The sequence below is a fragment of the Asparagus officinalis genome, chromosome 5 (assembly GCF_001876935.1).
Source record: "Asparagus officinalis chromosome 5, Aspof.V1, whole genome shotgun sequence".
Classification (NCBI taxonomy): domain Eukaryota; kingdom Viridiplantae; phylum Streptophyta; class Magnoliopsida; order Asparagales; family Asparagaceae; genus Asparagus; species Asparagus officinalis.
Genome location: NC_033798.1, coordinates 573,628 through 592,920, shown reverse-complemented (window position 1 = coordinate 592,920; position 19,293 = coordinate 573,628). Strand labels below are relative to the sequence as shown.

Sequence of the window (19,293 nt, the reverse complement as noted above, 5' to 3'; positions counted from 1 at the left end):
GTCATGAATTTTAGCCGTCCAACATGTCACCGACATCCGACATTTAAAACCTTGAGTAATACTCAAGCAAGGCAAAGTAGCTTCACACGATCAAGTGGTGCATTAGCGAACCTAAAATAGCATTCCAGCAACCTATGAAAAGATTAGGTACATTTTATATTTCAGACACATTTATGGGAAATAAAGCAAATTTGCTATCTACCACAGATTTCTGAAACGCATGAAGTCTTTTTATACATCATTACACAATCTTAAATTGCATCTGGCCACAGATTGTAGCAATACCGAAACTAGATCCAGATGTTTCAGATTACGAAGCCAGATTAAAAATGACGAAACTCTCTCATGAACTGATAAAATTCTACTTTATAATTGAAAACAGATCTAGATATTGGAGAATTATTCACACGTAATTAACAGTACTAACAGAATTATCAACAAATACAACAGATCTGAAGAAAAATTAACCAAATCGTTCAAAATTACCCGATCAACTTGCGTGGATTCCAAACACCAATGCTTCCATCATTCAGTCCACCAGCAACAAGCCGGCTAACGGTACTATCCGACGCCGCCACGGCTTCGACCACGATAAGCGAGTTGAATCGCTCAGTGCTCGAAACAGCGCCGCGGAAGGGAATCGAAGCATACAGATGGGAAGTCGGGTCTGAAACCGAGTTGCGAGGAAGTGAAGAGAATCGACGCAGGCGCCGCATGTTCGGCGGCGAGGAGGGGCCTCGGGCGAAGGCGACTAGCGCCGATCGCGACGCGCTCTTGATGCACGCCATGGGAGATAGAGGGAGGGGAAACCCTAACCCTAGATCTAGGGTTTCTTGATTTGATTAGGATCCGTTACTGAAGAGAGTGAGAGTTTTCTCTATTTTGATGAAGTAAGAAATGGGGAGAGAGAGAGAGCGAGAGCGAGAGATCGACGAGGGGAATGAGAATGAGGAGAGATCGACAGGATCTTGAGGCCAGAAGGGTCCGGTGGGGTCCGCGCGCTCTCCCGGTCTGGTGTTCCCCTGGATCTCTTTAAGGAATCTGGTGCTCGGTTATGCAGTAATTTTTTACTACATTTCATTATGGCGTGGCAAATAAACCTGGACCGTCGGATCAATCTGAAACTGCATCAATCCATCCAATCCCATAAATCATTTTTACACTATAGCTCGCATCAAACGTTTCTCATTTTTCTTTTGGAATATAGGTTTTTCCTGAGATAATTATTATTTGACTATATTTTAAAGTTTTTATATGTCTTTTAGACAAACCTAAACAAACCATGTCATTTTTCTGAATTCCTTTTACTGGAGAAGCATTCATGAAAATATTCTAAAAAAACATATTCAAAATTGAATCGTAAGTCCATACGGCTTATATTCAATTACAAAATTCAACAAACTTGCTAAGAGTTCGTCAATTCTAAACGCTAGCTCTTAAATTGGGAGTTCTGAGTATTTTTACATGCAAAAAGCACCTGGTAATATCAATCTCGGGTCAGAAATCTTAAACCCTAACCAGCATTTTTTGTAATTAAATTAGAACTGGTTGAATTTATAATTTAATTTAATTTTTGGTCTCTCTATAAATCTGTCCCTTATATCAACAGCAAATATAGTAAACTTAACATGCGCACGAGCCCAGAAGTAAGCGGGCTAGGCTGTTATTTGGGCCTCGGTTACCCTTTATCCCTTATCTGACGGGCTGAAATAGATTGGAATGCAATTGGCACTACGAGATACAACAAAAAAATAGTTTTTTAATTGATATGTACAGTAAAATTAAAGATGGGATTCATTGTTTTAATTAAAAATTTAGTGATAAAATCATTGATATATATCCAGATGCATATAAATACGAGGATATCAGTATTAACTCCTTATCCGTTTCGTTGCATCTGTACAACAGTGTACATGTTACATATAATGCCAATAAGAGCATCTCCAATCACTTGACAAAATCTCCATCCCTCCAAATTTGGAGAGTAAATCCTCTCCAATCACTCTCCAAATTTGGAGATGGTCCACTCCCCAAATTTAGAGAGTGAAGCTAGAATTTTGAAAGACTCTCCAAATCACTATTTAAACTTTTATTATTTACAACTTTACCACTTTTAACTATTTGCTTTCTTAAAAATTACCACTTTGCCATCATTCTTAGTAATTTAAATTAGATGTTTAATTTCAAATAAAATAGTTAAAAATTATTAATTTAATTTTTAAAATAATTATATATTTGGAAAGATCTTGTCAAGACCTTCAAAATGAAACTAAGATTAATTTTTTTATTATTAGTATAAAATTATTATTTTTTAAATTAAATAAATAAGTATCAGACATGAAAATTTAAATATGGGGATCTATTTAACTTACCCCATAAGAAAATACAAACATAAATTATAATATTTAAATTACATTCCTTCGTTACTGTGCCTCTGCCATAAAAGCTCAATTAGCGCGTTCCGAATCATAAAATGAGCTTCCCTATCTTGAATCTTCCTATGTCGATTGAGGAATCGTTGGAATCGTTCGGCATCATCAATCTCCATCTCTTCAGGTCTCGAAGATTCATCATGAACAATAATCTCTGGTTTCGCATCACGTTCATCCTCCACGGTCATGTTATGTAATATAATACAAGCAGTCATTATGTCGTGTAGTCCCCATTTGTCCCAAAAACATGATGGTCCCTTGATAATGGCAAATCATGACTGAAGAACACCGAAAGCCCGTTGTACATCTTTCCGATATCCTTCTTGCATAGCAGCAAAGAGCGGCCTCTTAGGCCCTTGTGGTTAGGATATTGTTTGTACAAGAGTAAACCATTTGGGGTATATCCCATTGGACAAGTAATAACCTGTATCATAATTCTTTTCTAAAATACTATAATTAGCATGAGAGGAAATACCTTGTGCTAGTTGGTCAAACAAATTTGAAGATTGTAGTACATTAATATCATTGTTAGATCTTGGTAATCCAAAAAAAAACATGTCATATCCATAAGTCATATGAGGCTACTGCCTCGAGAATCATTGTTGGGCATCTGTAACGTCCCGAGTACTGTCCCGCCCAAGCCGTTGGATAGTTTTCCATTTTCAATGCATGCAGTCTAAACCGCCCAAGCCATTGGACAATTTATGTTTGCTTCCTTGTTCTATCGATGTATGATTTGTCACTGTTATTTCATATTTTATTTTTTTAATATGTTGTATTGTATTATTAATATTGTGTTCATTTTTAAAGCTCTCGCTGACACCTTTCTAATGTTTTTATTTTTTTCCAAACAAATTATTAAAAATAAAATTATTAATGTAAACTATATCCAACATTATTAATTTATATCCCTTTTTGACAAAAAAATAATAAAAAATATTTAGAGAGTGGGGGTTGGAGCAAATCTCCAATTTCCACTCTCCAAATTGGAATATTCCTAAAATATTCCAATTTAGAATATTTTAGGAATATTCCAATTTGGAGAGTGGAATTTGAAGAGTAGGGTTGGAGATGCTCTAACAGGTAAACTAAATTCAACACGGAATTCAAGGGTAAATCCAATAAACAGTAAGTTTAGAACTATATGTCCTTACAACAATCAAACTTTTTTGGTCACAAAACTTTGACCAATTTATGACCAAATTATCTCATTTCTTCAAAACTGTATATCTTCTGCATACATCAAAAAAGTACAACTGTATATTTTCGACATCCGCAACAAACTTTTGAGACATAATAACATACATAGTATATGAGAAACCCGCTAGTTTTGCTTACCCCTCTGAAATGCTAGTATCAGTCTCTCACGAAGTCGATTTATATCCAATGTCACATTCTGCCCCTCAAGATAAACCTTCTTAGTAAACTCCCATCCCTTTCCCTTCATCACACTCTCCGGATCTCTCACTATCGGATCATCTCCGCCGTACTTCGTGTACAACGAGCTCTCCGTATGTCGTATCTTATACTCTTCATACTCAATCCCAAATTTAGGCGCCACGTCACCAAAACACATCCTCGCCAGCTCATCTAGCCCGAGTGGCACAATTTGTATAAACAGCGATTCGGGTCTCAGGAAGAAGAAATGAGTCAGTGCAGCTCCGTGCACGCCCATCATAATGTCGCATGTGCTCAAAGATTCGTATATTGTCGACATCTGCATCGTGTTCTCCGGTCTTAGAACTTCTATCTCGAATCCAATATCTCTCGCCATAGCAACGACCTCCTGCTCGTTCTCTATCGCCCTTGTCTGTTTTCGGGCCACAATCACAAGTTTCGGCTTGTGAGCGTGATTCTGGTCTTGTTTTTGTTTCCTGATCTGGTTCTGGTTCTGGTATGCCTGATCAAGCATTGTTTTGAAGTCAACAGTGCTCTTGTTGTCCCTCATCCGTGACGGATCAATCATTAGGGTTTCGTGGAACCGGAGGCCTACTATAGCCTCTGGAAAACAATGTACCCTCTCATCGTTAGAGAAATCTATGATAGGGTAAGCGGAGAGCTGGGAGAGGATTTCTCGGTACTTTGTATACCACCAATGTCGATACTCAAGGATAACGAAGACAACTTGTCGGTTGAGATGTTGTGATGTTATATACAACGGAATGAGACCATTATTGAAAGCGTGAAAAATGTTACCGGTGTAGCCGCCGAGAGAGAAGAAGAGAGCCGTCACGCTGTGGCGAACGTCACAACGGGGAATTATTGAAGGATTGACGGTTTTGAGGCAGAGCTCGGGGATTTTGTTCATGATGAAGGGCTCCCATTTTCGAGTATATGGCCGGATTTTTTCGACAGTGGGGGAAGAGGAGTTGGGGTTTGAGATGAGAAGGATAGATGAGGAAGAAGAGTTGGTTATTGTATTGCCTTTAAGGAAGCAGATGTCACTGTGGTAATTTGTACGATCGCAGCATATTGTGTTGTTGGCCATTTCTGAGCACATGCCTTCCGCATTGTTGGTAGTGTAGGTAGTGACTGTTTTATTGCCGTCCGAAATGAGAATGTCTATGCAAAGATTGGAAACAAATGTTAGAATTTTTTGCGAATGATACCCAAATTAATTTCGCGTTTGACGTCATAAAAAAAAACTATGGAGATAAAGCAAGTGTAATGGAAAATGTGCCATAATTCTTTTTCTAACTTGTAGCATGCAGTTTGTAATGAAAATAAGCGTTTTTCACTCAACCTATGTTATTTTAAATTTGGATTCTTTTCATTTCTTATTTGAAAATAGGGAAAAAATAATTTCCAATTAGAAACCGTGTATTCATATGCAGGACAATTATGATTTATTCAAAAATATAGGCATCATACATCACGAAAATACTTTCCAGATTACACTCTCTTCTACTTTTTACCATCGCCTCTACTTCTTGCTCATGCTAAATGATAGATTGGTTGTGATTCAAGAAGTGTATCTTGTGAAGGAAAGATTCAAGATACAAAAATGTCATAACCAAATTTGAAATGCTGCGCTTTAAATTAAAATGAAAGAATAAACTTTTGAAATCATAGTGGTATGGAGATAATTCAAATTCAAAATTAAGATAAGAAAACATGGTATGACTTTTCACAAAAGAGATGAACAAGAGGTGAGAGCTTACCATTGAAGGAGAGAGAAGGGATGAAGAAGAAGCGATGAGCAAACAACAAGCTAGCAATGAAGAGAGGAGCTAGGAGGAAGAGAAGAGGGAAAAGCCTTGGCTCACTCTTCTTCATTTGATCTTCGCACATTTGTAGATAATAGAACATTGCCTACCTTCTTTGATTTTTCTTGAGGAGGAGGAAAATATATGGAAATTTTGTCAAGGTTCAGATACAAAACAAGCTGGTTCATTGTATGGATTTGGTAGGTATATGCATGCAGGATTGGACAAATGGATAGTATTAATGGAGGGGAAAAAAAAGAGAAAGTCAGGTTGGATTCTATTAGCTAGGAGCCTAGGGTGGGTCATCTCTTTATAATTGTCGCCATAATTGTTCAAAATAAAGTCTTTGGGATCCTATCCTACACAATAGATCATTGCTTCATACATCTACAAACTACTTCATTTCTATTGACTAGAGTTAAAATAATGCTGGCGTCCTTAAGCAAAAGTGGGCATTGATTGAAAAGTGTAGCCAAGTTACGTACACTTGAGCCTAGTTTTACTTTATTCTACATTGTATTATTTTAAAGCAAAGGCTCATGTGCATCCAAGTTTTGTGGGAGTAAGAAATTCCTAATTGAGATAAGGAGAATGAATTTTTAAAAATGACTTACATACATTCAACAGTTCATGAAAAGAGAAGCTTTATATGGAAGAAAGGAAGGCATACATGAGAGAGACAGAACTCCCATTAATAAAAACCACAATACTGCCTAAAGTAAACAATGCTCACTTGATTGACTATAGCTTTTCCGTAACTATATAACATGATGATATTGCACTCCAAAGTAAATTAAACCATTTAAAAAAACATTTTAAAATTTTTAATGGGGGTAGCGGTTATGAACTATCATATCGTTTAACAAAAATAAGCTAACAAGAGATAGGAGTAGCAAGATCAATATGCTCCTATGCGATTAGGATTGTAGATCTCACAGTCAGTCTACTTAATGACTCATTTTGCTAAATAAGCCGGCGCCCTATATGCAATTTTTCCATCCTAATATCTAGAGAAATCTTAAACTAACATGTACATATTGCTAGGAAGCATAGAAAAAGGGGGGCACTTACATCAAAAGCGCCTTTGCTGCTGAGGATATCCAGGATTTTGCATGTTCAGTCCTGTATCCTTCATTCACACGAAAAAGTTTCCCCAAAAATCTAACTGAAGCATGCAAGAAGATAACCAGCTTGGGGATGCCAAATTGAAAGCTTCGGATGTCCCAAGTTAAGACTTGAAGTTTCAAATAATAGCTGTCAGTTAGAAATAATATGACAGTGCATTCTTTCTTTATTCTGAAGAATGTAATAAGCCTATAGCATCAAAAGATTAAAAAATCTATTAAACAAAGAACTTAACCTAAAGACAGTAAAGAAAAGCATTTTTTACTGGTAGATAGTAAAGAAAAGCATTTTTTACCGGTACGATAACCCAATAATAGGACCATCTTTGTCATGATGGAAACTGGTAGTAGACTCCACAACCTGCACAAGACGCACGATCGTCAGAAGTTTGATTAGGGTTCGACAAAGCAATGTTTGAAAAAGCTTTTTTGAAACTCGCTTCGTAACTCACTTCAAAACTTTTTGATTGGTGTTGTGTGCAGCGGAATCGAAAATCACAAACGAGATCAAAAACAAGTATACGTTACTTGGACTCTGGTATGAATATCCGATACGGGTGCGGATCCGAGTGTCCGATATGAAATTTTTGAAAATTTTGGATACGGGGATACCATCCTAAATTTCGACACGGGTACGGGGATACACTTTTAATAATAGTTTAATTTATTTAATGAAGTACAACCGACACGGGTACGGGGATACACTTTTAATAATAGTTTAATTTATTTAATGAAGTACAACTAATTAAATTCAAAAAATATTAATTTATTGTTTTTTTAATAATAGTTTAATTTATTTAATGAAGTACAACTAATTAAATTCAAAAAATATTAATTTATTGTTTTTAAGTTTGTGGGTATTTTATAATTTTTGCCGCATGCTCTGAAATCTATAAATTAATATATATTTCAGTCGCCTATTAGAGTAGTGTTTGAAAGGGGGGGAAAAAGAAGAGAAAATACAGCTGGTGTAGGGAGAGGAGATTGCTATGAGGGTTATTTCTTTTTCCAGCCTTTGGTTAACTCCACGATGAGCTATCTTCTCGTATATAGTCTGAACCACACTGGGCCGCTGAGAATAAAGTATATTTTTTATGAAGGATGTATTTCTTGGGTCATTTTGTGAACTGTTAGCCCACAGACTTCAGGCTCGTCCCATTAATAACTCTACCGCTTGCTCCTTCGTGGCATTCTCGTAATTTTCAGTGATCTCTCGAGAACAAATACACGAAGTCATTCGACACCCTATATTTTTCTAGGGTTTCTCCATACCATCTCTATCTGGAGCCGCCCTCCCCCCCCAAAAAAAAAATCAAAACCCTAAGTTGTCAACGAGCAGGCACCTCCACCTCCTCCATCGACGATGAAGAGCCATCTCCTCCCCCTCCTTCGTCGACGACGAGCAGCCGCAGCCCCCGCCAGCTGGAGCCAAGTATGTAATTTTATCTTTTCTTTCTCTATTTTTTTAGTTTTTCGATTCACACACCTCGCCGTATCCAAGTGCCAACCACCGTATCCAAGTGCCAACCACCGTATCCGACCCGTATTTCGTACCCGGATCGGTGTCGGGTCGTATCGACGTCGGTACGGCGATCAAACCGTCGTGTCCGAGTAACGTAGACCACAGCAGACAAGACACCAAATTTACGTGGTTCGGCAATGTGCCTACGTCCACGAGGTAAGGAGGGGATAAATCTCACTAATAGAGAAAGAGTACTAATAGAGATTACAATCACTCAATAAACTCACAAACAACAAATCACTCTTGATTTCTTTTTCTCTCAATCTCTCTCACAAAATTGCCCAAATACCAAACCCTAATCACTCTCTAAACTCTGCTTCTTACTCCTCAAAAGGCTCTGTCTATTGATTCAAGGATGCTCATAGAGGAAGAGAAGGGAGAGGGTTTTATAGGCTTCAATCCCCCCTTTGGTCAAAACGTGCGGCTCCCGTCTCTCTCTTCTTCCACAAGTGCGGCTCCGGCTCCTGACTACCACCCCTCTCTCTCTTTGTTGTCAACAAGTTCGGTCGGCTACCGCCCCTCTCTCTCTTTGTTGTCAACAAGTTCGGCCGGGTCCTGATTCAAGAGTCCTCATTTTGACTTCTTCATCCTCTTGTCAACAAAGGCACAGGAAGAGCCGAAAGCTCTTCCTCCCATTCTTGACTAACAATCTTCACCTCGGTGAAGTTTTCCTATAACTGAGCCGACATTTAACGCCAACCAAACGTCTCACTTGTTGCGTCCAGTACGAAGTTGAACAAATCCACGACGACGGACTCAATCCACAACAAGTCGAGACCCAAATGAGAATGTGATCACTCTCCAAACATCAGTATCAACTTACCAAACCGGCTGCATCATAAAATGACAGCTTACGTATCCTCTTACCCAAGGAATCAAGTCTTCACGTAGTTCACCAAATGACCTCCAAAGGCCCTCAATCAAGAGTTCACACCCCTTCTCTAACATCACCAACACATCTGCAACTGATAGTTCTCCTAATGGTCCTAAAGTTAAACAAACCAAACACCTCCACCTGAGGTGAACCAACAGCCATATTCAAATCCGAACTATGTCCACCAGCTGCACTCGAATCAACCAACTCATCATCTGTATCCAAATCAATATGATCCCCAATCTATGTCACCTTAGCTGAAATCCCAAACGATGCAGTATGATCCGGAGTATGTGGAGTAATCTCCACCCAACGTGGAGTAGCATCACCCTCCATCCGTTGTGATATCGCAACGATCTGATCAACACTCTTCACCTACTGAGAGTCAAATGTGACGTACCTACTCAGAACAAAATCAGAGTCTAAAATCTGGTAGCCAAACATGACTCTGAATCCCAAATATGCACTCGGATCAAATCTCACATCCTCGATGTGACCATATGCTGGGCAACCAAATATCCGAAGCAATCCAATATCTGAAGCAGCACCACCAGATTCAAAATCTCCAAACGCAACAGTCGACAACCTATGAATAAGATGACACTAATATGTCAAAGCTCCAATACCAAAATCAATGCTCGACATCAAACATCGATCCTCCTCCAGCAAGAAACGACTCATCAAATCTGCCACATCATCTCGTCGCCCCAATGTTTCCTCTCCAATGAAGTGTCTTAAACTGCCATGAGCTCGACACAAACGCAGAAAAGAGCCTCTACCAAAAACAGAACATGTTACTTTTCTGTCAATACACTTCCTCCATCTATTGTTGACTACTAGGACTTCATACCAATGGGAGTTGGTTGCAACCCATAAATGCCTAGAACAGTCACAAACATAGGAAACTAAATATCTATCACCTCTCAATGATGCCTCCTTAGAAGGCCCCCAAATGTCTGAATGAACACCACCTAAAAGACCCTTCACTCGGTGAATAGAAATGTCAAACTCCACATCGGTCTTCTTCCTCATACTAATGTGCTCACAGGACTTCAATCTGCAGGTCAAAATACTCCTCAATAATACATGTACGACATCAACAATCAAATATCCCAGCATCAATAAACACCACAGTCTAGCCAAATCCAAAATAGTCGTCAGCTCTCCACCAATCACCGTGCTCCCAATCAATAGTATAAATTCTTCTTTCTGACGCCCTTCATCATAATCATGGACCTAAATGTGACCTTCAAATACGCATCCTCTAAGATCACCCGATAGCCTTCTGCCTTCAAAACTCCAAGTAAAATGATATTCTTCTTTAACTGTGGAACAAACCTCATTTCCTCCAACTCCTGAATCACCCCGTCACACATCCTAATACGAACGGTACTTATACCACCAATAGGGCATTCATGATCATTACTCATGAGCACGATATCCCTTCTTTCCAACTCCTCAAAGCTGGAGAACCAATCCCTCCTCAAACAAATGTGGTAAGAAGCACCTGAATCCAATATCCACTCAGTAGAATCAGCATAACAAACTGATGATAGTGCTAATGAGTAGTCCGAAGAATCTGAATCTGAATTGTCGCCACTAGCTTTGACAACATTCACCTCTGAAGCTTGAATAGTTTTCCTCTTATTCTTCCCGGCTCGACCTATCAACTTTGGACAATCAGACTTTCAATGTCTATCCTCTCTATAAAAAGCACACTGATTTCTACCAACTGTAGGATGTGCCCTTCTTGGTTTTAATTTTGAGTGATTAAATGGACGGTGGTTTGGACTACAACCTCTCACTGCCAATGCATCTCCCGATACCTTCTCAGAGGGTTCACTATCATTTTTTCTCAATTCATAATTAACCAATACTGAGGTCACTTTCTTATAACTGACAGTAGTTCTACCATTAATCATTATAAGGACAAAGGTATCATAATCATCCTCTGGCAATGAACATAATAACATCTTCTTATCTTCATCCTCTACCATGATATCCATATTGGCCATATCCGATAGCAATTTTATAAAATTATTAACATGTTCTCTAATAGAAACTCCTCTCTTCATTTTGAATTGGTAAAAGCTCTTCTTTAAATGAAGCCTATTCTCAATGCTCTTCGTCAAATACTTCTCATTGAGTGTTTCTCATAACCGTTTCGCTGATATTTTATTCATTACATCATAAATCAAATCTGATGTCAAACATGATCTAATAACCATACATGCTCTACTATTTATTTTCTTCCAAACCTTTTCCTCCATATCAGTGGGTTTCTCTTGTAATTCAAGAGTCTCCTCCAAATTTTGGTCATCTAATGCATCCATCACTTGACACCTCCACAATCCAAAATTTATATTGCCATTAAAGTTTTGAACATCAATTTTTGTATTATTAATACTCAACCCTTGTATCGCCTTAGTCAAGGATGATCCCGATGTACTTGCTTCGGTCATTTTCAATCTAATCTTCAAATTACACAACTACAACTTGAATTGAAAAAGAGCAAATTTAGGGTTTGTACCTCCAAACGAGAATCCACACCGAATCCTCTAATTGATTTCTCCACCACTCCTTGGAAGATAAAATTACTTGTAAAAACCCTAGCTTTCTCCTTCAATCCTCCAAATCGAATCCCAAGCTAATCCGGAGCTCTGATACCACTTGTTGTGCGTAGCGGAACCAAAAAAATCACAAACGAGATCAAAAACAAGTACCATAGCAAGCAAGACACCAAATTTACGTGGTTCGGCAATGTGTCTACGTCCACTGGGCAAGGAGGGGATAGATCTCACTAATAGAGAAAGAGTACAAATAGAGATTACAATCACTCGATAAACTCACAAACAACAAATCACTCTTGATTTCTTTTTCTCTCAATCTCTCTCACAAAATTGCTCAAATACCAAACCCTAATCATATCACTCTCTAAACTCTGCTTCTTGCTCCTCAAAAGGCTCTGTCGATTGATTCAAGGATGCTCACAGAGGAAGAGAGGGGAGAGGGTTTTATAGGCTTTAATCCCCCTTTGGTCAAAACGTGTGGCTCCCGTCTCTCTCTTCTTCTGCTAAGAGGCAGAGTACATGTCTAGGAGCACCAGGAGGGTTTGACTTTATCTGCTCAAACATATCCTCCACTCTTGAAGGTGCAGGGAGCCTCCTTACAGAAGGATTCTCCTCAAAAAACAAATGGGTCATCTGCTAGCTACAAAATTAAGCAAACATAGAAATTGTTGTAGGGTCAAAGAAAAGTATTCACATAAAGCAATATGATCAAAGAAGGTATCGCATATGTTTCTGTCATGTTCCGACATTTGATAAGAGCACACACAAGATTTCTCATATCGCAACAAACTAGAAATTCACAATAGCCCACCTATCTGCAGAGCTAGCTTCAACAGGTTTCTGCAAAACAAAGAAATTTCTCATTTTAGACAAAAGAAAGGAAGCTCGACAGAAGATTGCGATAAAGAACCTTGTTATTGAAATTTCACCTCCCATTCCTCAGCATAAAATCTTCCCCATTGCCGACTTTCAACTGTAGCCAAAGAACAAAGAAAGCAATTCAGCAATAAAGGACAAGAGCAGTATTGCAAAATAACATGTTATTATAAGCATCTTAAAAAATAATGTGTATGGAAAGGGATACAAGCAAACCATTGCTGCTTGTAGCACATGTAAAACTATGCGCTGATAGAGACACCGTAGCAAAGGATCAGCATAATAGTTGTTGTTCTTCAATGCCTATTAAATGAATGGAATTAATGACAGTTCATATCTATGACCAGACATTATAAAGGGTTTACATTGCTCAAAACTGTCATTCTTTCCTGAAGCTTTTGCCTTGACTTCTGAATGAGCGAAAATATTTGGAGTGACGATAATTCATTTTCATATTTGAAGAGACACCAAGGAACATAGATTTGGAGGAAAGAAAATCCAAGTTGAAAATACTAAGGCACAACAGAACACATGACAGAAGAAGGAGCAGGCATCACCTGCCATTTCTTTGCATAAATTGGCAATACAGAAATCAGTCCGATAGCAACCTCATACCAAGATGTATCAATAGTGCAATGAGAACATTCTACAAGTATTACGGATACAGAGACAATCAGTTAAGGTGAAACATGAATTAAGATACTAAAATGGTCTTCATGCATGTAGTCCAAATTACTTCTAATAAGGTCTACATCATTTAGCTTATTCTTGCAAAATACCTTAGGTAAATGTAGCCCTCTTCATCTGATAGGGACTCCTCAAAGCTCTTATAGTCATTCTCACTCAGGCTATCATTTCCACCTAGGCTTCCCAGGCCAGCAGTTCTACAGAGAAAAGGAAGGAAGAGAAGAAACAAAATATAAGCGCCCAGACTAATAATAATTATATATTGCAACTATGGACGTCACAAAGAAAAGCATAAAAACACCTATCCAATAGCATAAAAGCATCTATTAGAAGACAACATATTGTAAAGAAGCTCTATTCCCTATCACATGCAACATCCTTGTTATGAAGCTCAATGTCACCATTCTAGTGTAATTTCTCGATATTTTGCCAACACCCTTACCATCGACAGGCCAATCATCTTCATACTTCAAGCAACCCATGCAAGAAGTAATGCATTCAGAAGAGAGGGGAGGGAACTCCAAGTGACCTGTCAATTACAGAATAAGTATATCGCTGACAGAATATCACAAGTATAACAATCATACTGATTTGCCACATGCCAATATCATACCAAACAGACAAGCACTTCAGTGCTTCCTGAGAGTATCATGGCCTTTTACAGCCATAGCAATTGACTGCATTGGAATCTTTGCAGAAAAATTTAGCTAAACTTTAAAGGACTTTGTCTGTTACAGATGCCTCAAGCTCTTAAACTCATTCTCGCCCAGGCTGCAATTCCACCTGGGCGTCCATTGCCAGCAATCTACAGAGAAAAGGAAAGCAGAGAAGAACAAAATATAAGTACCAGGATAATAATGATTGAATAATAAGCACACAAGCACCTATCTGATGGTGCATCCTCCAGAACATCAAGGACCTTGTTCTTCATTTGTGGTAGGTAACCTAGTGCAAACAAACTCTTGTCCCTGTCATAAGCAAAATCTTTGTTACCGAGCTCACTGTCATAAGTTTAGTGTAATTTGTCAATAACTTTTCTGCCAACCCCCTTGCCGTTCACAGGCCATCATCATCGTACTTCAAGTTAACCTGCATATATCAACAAAAAAAGGTAGTCAATATCATATCAATTAGCTAGACAAAGAAAAGAAGGTCAAGTTTGTACAGGTAAATAGAAGTGCAAAACATGGGGCACACACGGTAGCGATAGAAGTAATAATCAATATTCGCAACTGAAACTTTGAAATGATTAGTCACAAGTTGTATATGCTGCCTCGCATAGCCAAGCCGCGGCTGGGCATTGGAATATGCTTTGGAGTTTATGGTTTTTTAGGTGGTACTGGTGGCGTAGGTGGCAAACCCTCTGTTAAAATGCCCTTGAGAATATCCAAGTATATTTGTACTTTATGGCTACTAACGCCTAAAACAAGCATAGAAGAGAGAAAATAAATGTCCCACAAACAGAGCAAATAAATGTTCCAACAAAAAGGCTTAGTTCGTAGTTGATGGGAGACGAAAGGCTGGCCAGGTTTCAAAGAGCATTGGTAAAAATATATGACATGAAGATCGGCAGCATAAATATAAACAGTTAAAACATGGTACATGATGTGGATATCCAAGTCAGCAACCAAAATGAAAGATTGATCTATTTGAAACATAAGGTCGTTAAGATCAGAAATTTGAAAATTCAAAATGCTTTCAAGACTGTTATCATAGATATTTGTAAATAGTTTCTAATATGAATAATATACCTGTAAGGAACAAAAAGATCACATGAGACTTCAAATTAGAGCATCCTCTTTGCCGATGTAATAAAGGTTGATAAGCTTGCAAAGCTTTTTAAAGAAACAACTACAGAAAGATGAAAAATAAACAGCAAGGCAGGTAAAGTAATAGTAGCATATAGAAACATCACCAAATTATATATATTGTTTTTTTTTAATATCTTCAAATGTTGCATTGATTCTAACTAATAAATATGGTTAAATAAGTCCATGAAGTAAATTTAATACTACAATTAGACTGTGGATAATCAATGCATGCCGAGTGTTTAAAATCTGAAACACAATGCAACAATTATAGGGGTTCAAGATAGGAATTACAAATAACTCTCTGTGAGAATGAGGCAGCAGACAGTTATAACAAAGAAACACAAGTTAAAGAAGGATTGCGGAAATGCTTACTGCGGCGATGTCATCCATTTTCTCAAGCAAAGTTTTAGATTGGAGCTGGGGTTGGGTGATCAGCTTCTCCTTGACCTGGTATAAAAGGGAAACACAATTAAACATGAAAATATCGATTGTGGATCCTCTCCACTACAAAAATAAATAAAAAATTGTGGAGGGACCACTGCTTTCTATTTTAACCATTGACTACACCATGAGTGATTGTGATATATTCTAAATGTAACATGTACCATCATTTTTAATTTGCACTCAAAGAAAAAATCATAATTATGTATTGCTAGATAATCAATGGTTGTGATTAAATAGAGATCATTTTACTGTATACTGTTTTTTTATAGTGAAGAGGATACATATCCGAAAATATCACCCTTAAAAAACAAATAAAACAAGAAAGGAAGAGAATGCTAACACTAATTTGGGGGAAATGAGAAGGCAGTGATTGATGAACCCTAGTAACGGTCAAAATTAAAACTTTGAACAGAAATCCACAGCATTTTTCTTCTAAAGTTGGAAATGAAACGAAAAGGATAAATTTCCACAATAATTCGAAAGGAAATGAAAAGGATAAATTTCCACAAAAATTGGGAAGTAAATCGAAAGAAAACCCCAGAATTCTATTTCACAAACAATAAACTAAAGTGTAACAAAATAAAATTCTGACATTTGGCTCTGAAATATTTGAACACTACAACCCTAGCACTGGAATGACGCTACGCGGAGAAAAGAAAACGCGAGTTTTATTGTAAATTATCAAAAGGGGCCTCCTACTGAAAAAGGAGCAAAAATTTTTTTTTCTAAAAAACATCTTTAAAATAGGGTAGTTATTTGAACTTTCATTTAAATAAATTATATATAAAGTGAGTTTTTTTTTACAATCTACTAGAAGTGGGTGAGTGGTTGGGCCGGGCTTGACCCATGAACCGGCCCTCCCAGTTTTGGATGGGGCTGGTTCAGATCTGAGCATGGACTAGCCTCGACGGATCGGGTCGATGACTTTGTCCCAGGATTTGAGGCCGGATCCCACCCAGTTCAAGGCCCGCATGGGGTCGGTCCGAGTCCCTCCTAGCCACGACGGTTTGGATCACGGGTAAGCCCACATTCTTTATTCTTTAATTTTTTTTCAAAATTTGTTAAATTGTTATGTATAATTAAAACATGAAAACTTATATTTTATCTTTCTAAAAAATATGAACGCTATAAATTTACAATCTATGATAAAATTATCTCAATGGATAAAAGATTCACAATAATTTGAGCACTTTCAATAATCTAATGACCACAAATATTAATGAAAACACTGAATAGGGTTCAAAAAAACTCTACTACTACTAAAATTACAACTCACCTAGAAGTTGTATTTTTCAATTGAGTTGCTAATAAAATTACATCAACATCTAACTATCACTTAAGGCGGGTCGAACAAGGCAGAGCTGTGCTAGGTCGGATGTGGGTCGGGTCGGCTGGGGCATGGGGCGGGCCTACTTCTTTGTCCCATGTTTAAAGCAGAACCTAACCCGGCCCACAACCTGGGTATATCATAGGCAGCCCTAGTTCTTGACCCAGTACAAACTGGGCTGATTCAGTCTGCGGTTTTAACCAACCCATGCCCACCCTTACAATCAACCACCTCCGGTCAAAAAATTGATTAAAACACCAAAATTGCCCTTATAAAACTTTTTATTCAAGGTGCATGGCTCTTTTATTAGTGTTTAGGTCTAGTAAGAATACAACTCATGTACCATTTACTTGAATTTTTTACGCATGTGTTTAGCCTTTTAGTGAAAATATATGATCAATAGGTGGTTGATTGCAACAAAAAACATATTTAAATATGGTTTATGTATAAAATTAAAATTAACAGGCGGTTTCCATATAATTACTCTATTTTTAGGTGGTTTCTAGAGGAAAAAATCTTTCAGATTTCAAAAAACTACGTTTAAAATAGGATGAAAAGACAAAAAAAACATCTTTAAAGTTCAAGTACCATCTTTAAACCAATTTTCGGTTGCAAACATCCACCTTTGATGAAATTTTAATTAAAATCTCTAAAATATTATTAAACATACACATGGCACGCATGTGGTATGTATTATTTCTTACCCAAAGCTGACAAATGTTTCAGTATATTTTTCAAGGGCATTTGGGATTTTAATCAAAATTTAACTAGAAAATAGGTGCAGGTGGTTAATTATAATCAAAACTCCTTTTAAGATGTTTTCTGTGTCAATTGAACTTTAAATGTGGATCCCCCACTTTAAAGATGAGTCTTGTGAAAGATCACTGAGTCACTGACTATTGTAAAGCCCATTCAGATTTGTAAATTAGAAAGTTCAGCTAAATAAGACAACTGCGTATGAGCCCAAGCAACGATTAAGAATCAGGCGTAGTCAGCCCACTGGCTGGGCCCATGAGATATGTACGGTTGAATAGTGAATAGTGAATCGTAGTTTAGCCCATAAGGAAATGAAACGGGCCTAGACTAATATAAGGAGCTGTTTGGATCGGTTTTTTGGATGAGTAAAAGGGGGGAAAGCTGTCAAAAAAACCAACTTTTTGACATCTTTCCCCCAAAATCTCTTCTATAAGAGACGATTTTGGGAAAAAACTATCAAAAAGCTGATATTTTTGACAGCTTTCCTTTCTTTTATCCATCCAAAAACCAGAACCAAACGGGGCCGTGCATAGGCTAAAATAATATGTAAACTTTGACATTAGTTTACACTTACAGCCTCCCTACTAGTCTGACTAAGTCAAAAGACCCTTGATCTTTTGGGTGTTTGCCACGAAAACTTACCTGAACCTCTTTTTTTCCCACCAAATCGCCTTAGAGCTCTGGGTGTCTCACAAAATTCCACTAATTTTTCCAAAAAAAAAAAATCCAACTGACCACCCTAACAATGTTAATGAATCAACAAACATTTGTTTACTACACAGTCAATGTTCACAACACCGTCGGGGGGTCTGTTAGGAAACTCCGAAAGGTTAGGGGGTTTTGTGGAAAAAGTTTACCCACCAAAGTTCAGGGGGCTTTGTGAAATTTACCCAGTTAGCAATCACAGTCACGGGTCACCGAAGCCATTTCTCATTTGAAACGTGCTCTTGACGAAGAAAGAACAGCACTTAACTTGATACGCAATAAAAGCATCCAAAACGGAGGAATCAAAGCAGTGACTGATGGACCTACCAATCCCAAAATTTATATACATATGGGATTCTAATATAATAATGGAAAATGATAGGGACATACCCCCAACTATATCCCAAACCACACCCCTCTCTCATATGCTACAGTACACCAGGCTCCACATACGATTTTAAAATTTTAAAATCTCATATGGGACCCGGTATACTGTAGTATATAAGAGGAGATATGGTTTGGGATGTGGTTGGGGGCGTGTCAAACTACCAAAACTGCACCCTATAATAATCTCCTCATTATTTCTCAAAAAAAAAAATGCTACAGACACACCTCCGGCCACACCCCTCACCTGCTACAGTGCAGGGCCCCACTTGAAATTTTTAAAAAAAATTCAAGTGGGGCCCCCTACACTGTAGCAGGTGAGGGGGTGTGGCTGGGGGGGGGGGCGGAGGTGTGCCTGTAGCATCACTCTTTCTCAAACTAAGGTCCCCTACACTGTAGCAGGTGAGGGGGTGTGGCTGGTGGTGTGGCCGGAGGTGTGCCTGTAGCATCACTCTTTCTCAAACTACCAAAACTGAAATCGTCCATCGCTTCAAACGGTAGGGCCCACCGTAGAAGAAGAAGACCAAAAAAAAAGTTTTCATTAATTTGTGGAGTAATTCCCGTGATTCCTCCAT

The 19,293-nt window shown here is 38.1% G+C and overlaps 2 protein-coding genes across 13 annotated transcripts; both read right to left on the bottom strand.

Annotated features, from left to right (window-relative positions):
- LOC109843905 (EGF domain-specific O-linked N-acetylglucosamine transferase-like) lies at positions 3,757-4,920 on the bottom strand. Its single transcript, XM_020412877.1, has one exon. The coding sequence runs from the start codon at positions 4,918-4,920 to the stop codon at positions 3,757-3,759; it is 1,164 nt and encodes a 387-aa protein (XP_020268466.1).
- On the bottom strand, positions 4,879-16,281 carry LOC109842937. Of its 12 annotated transcripts, XM_020411864.1 has the most exons (13): positions 15,475-16,281; positions 14,176-14,380; positions 13,905-14,096; positions 13,734-13,820; positions 13,384-13,488; positions 13,162-13,250; positions 12,970-13,014; positions 12,821-12,853; positions 12,658-12,701; positions 12,540-12,568; positions 7,059-7,123; positions 6,710-6,872; positions 4,879-4,994 (listed from the first exon to the last, which is right to left on the bottom strand). In XM_020411864.1, exons 6-13 carry the CDS (start codon positions 13,166-13,168, stop codon positions 4,970-4,972), a joined length of 411 nt encoding a protein of 136 aa, XP_020267453.1. In that variant the 5' UTR covers positions 13,169-13,250; positions 13,384-13,488; positions 13,734-13,820; positions 13,905-14,096; positions 14,176-14,380; positions 15,475-16,281; the 3' UTR covers positions 4,879-4,969. The 12 variants fall into 12 exon arrangements, 3 of the variants coding, with proteins under 3 accessions (XP_020267453.1, XP_020267454.1, XP_020267455.1); XM_020411865.1 differs by lacking the exon at positions 12,821-12,853 and having other exon boundaries at positions 13,734-14,096; XM_020411866.1 differs by lacking the exons at positions 12,821-12,853; positions 12,970-13,014 and having other exon boundaries at positions 13,734-14,096.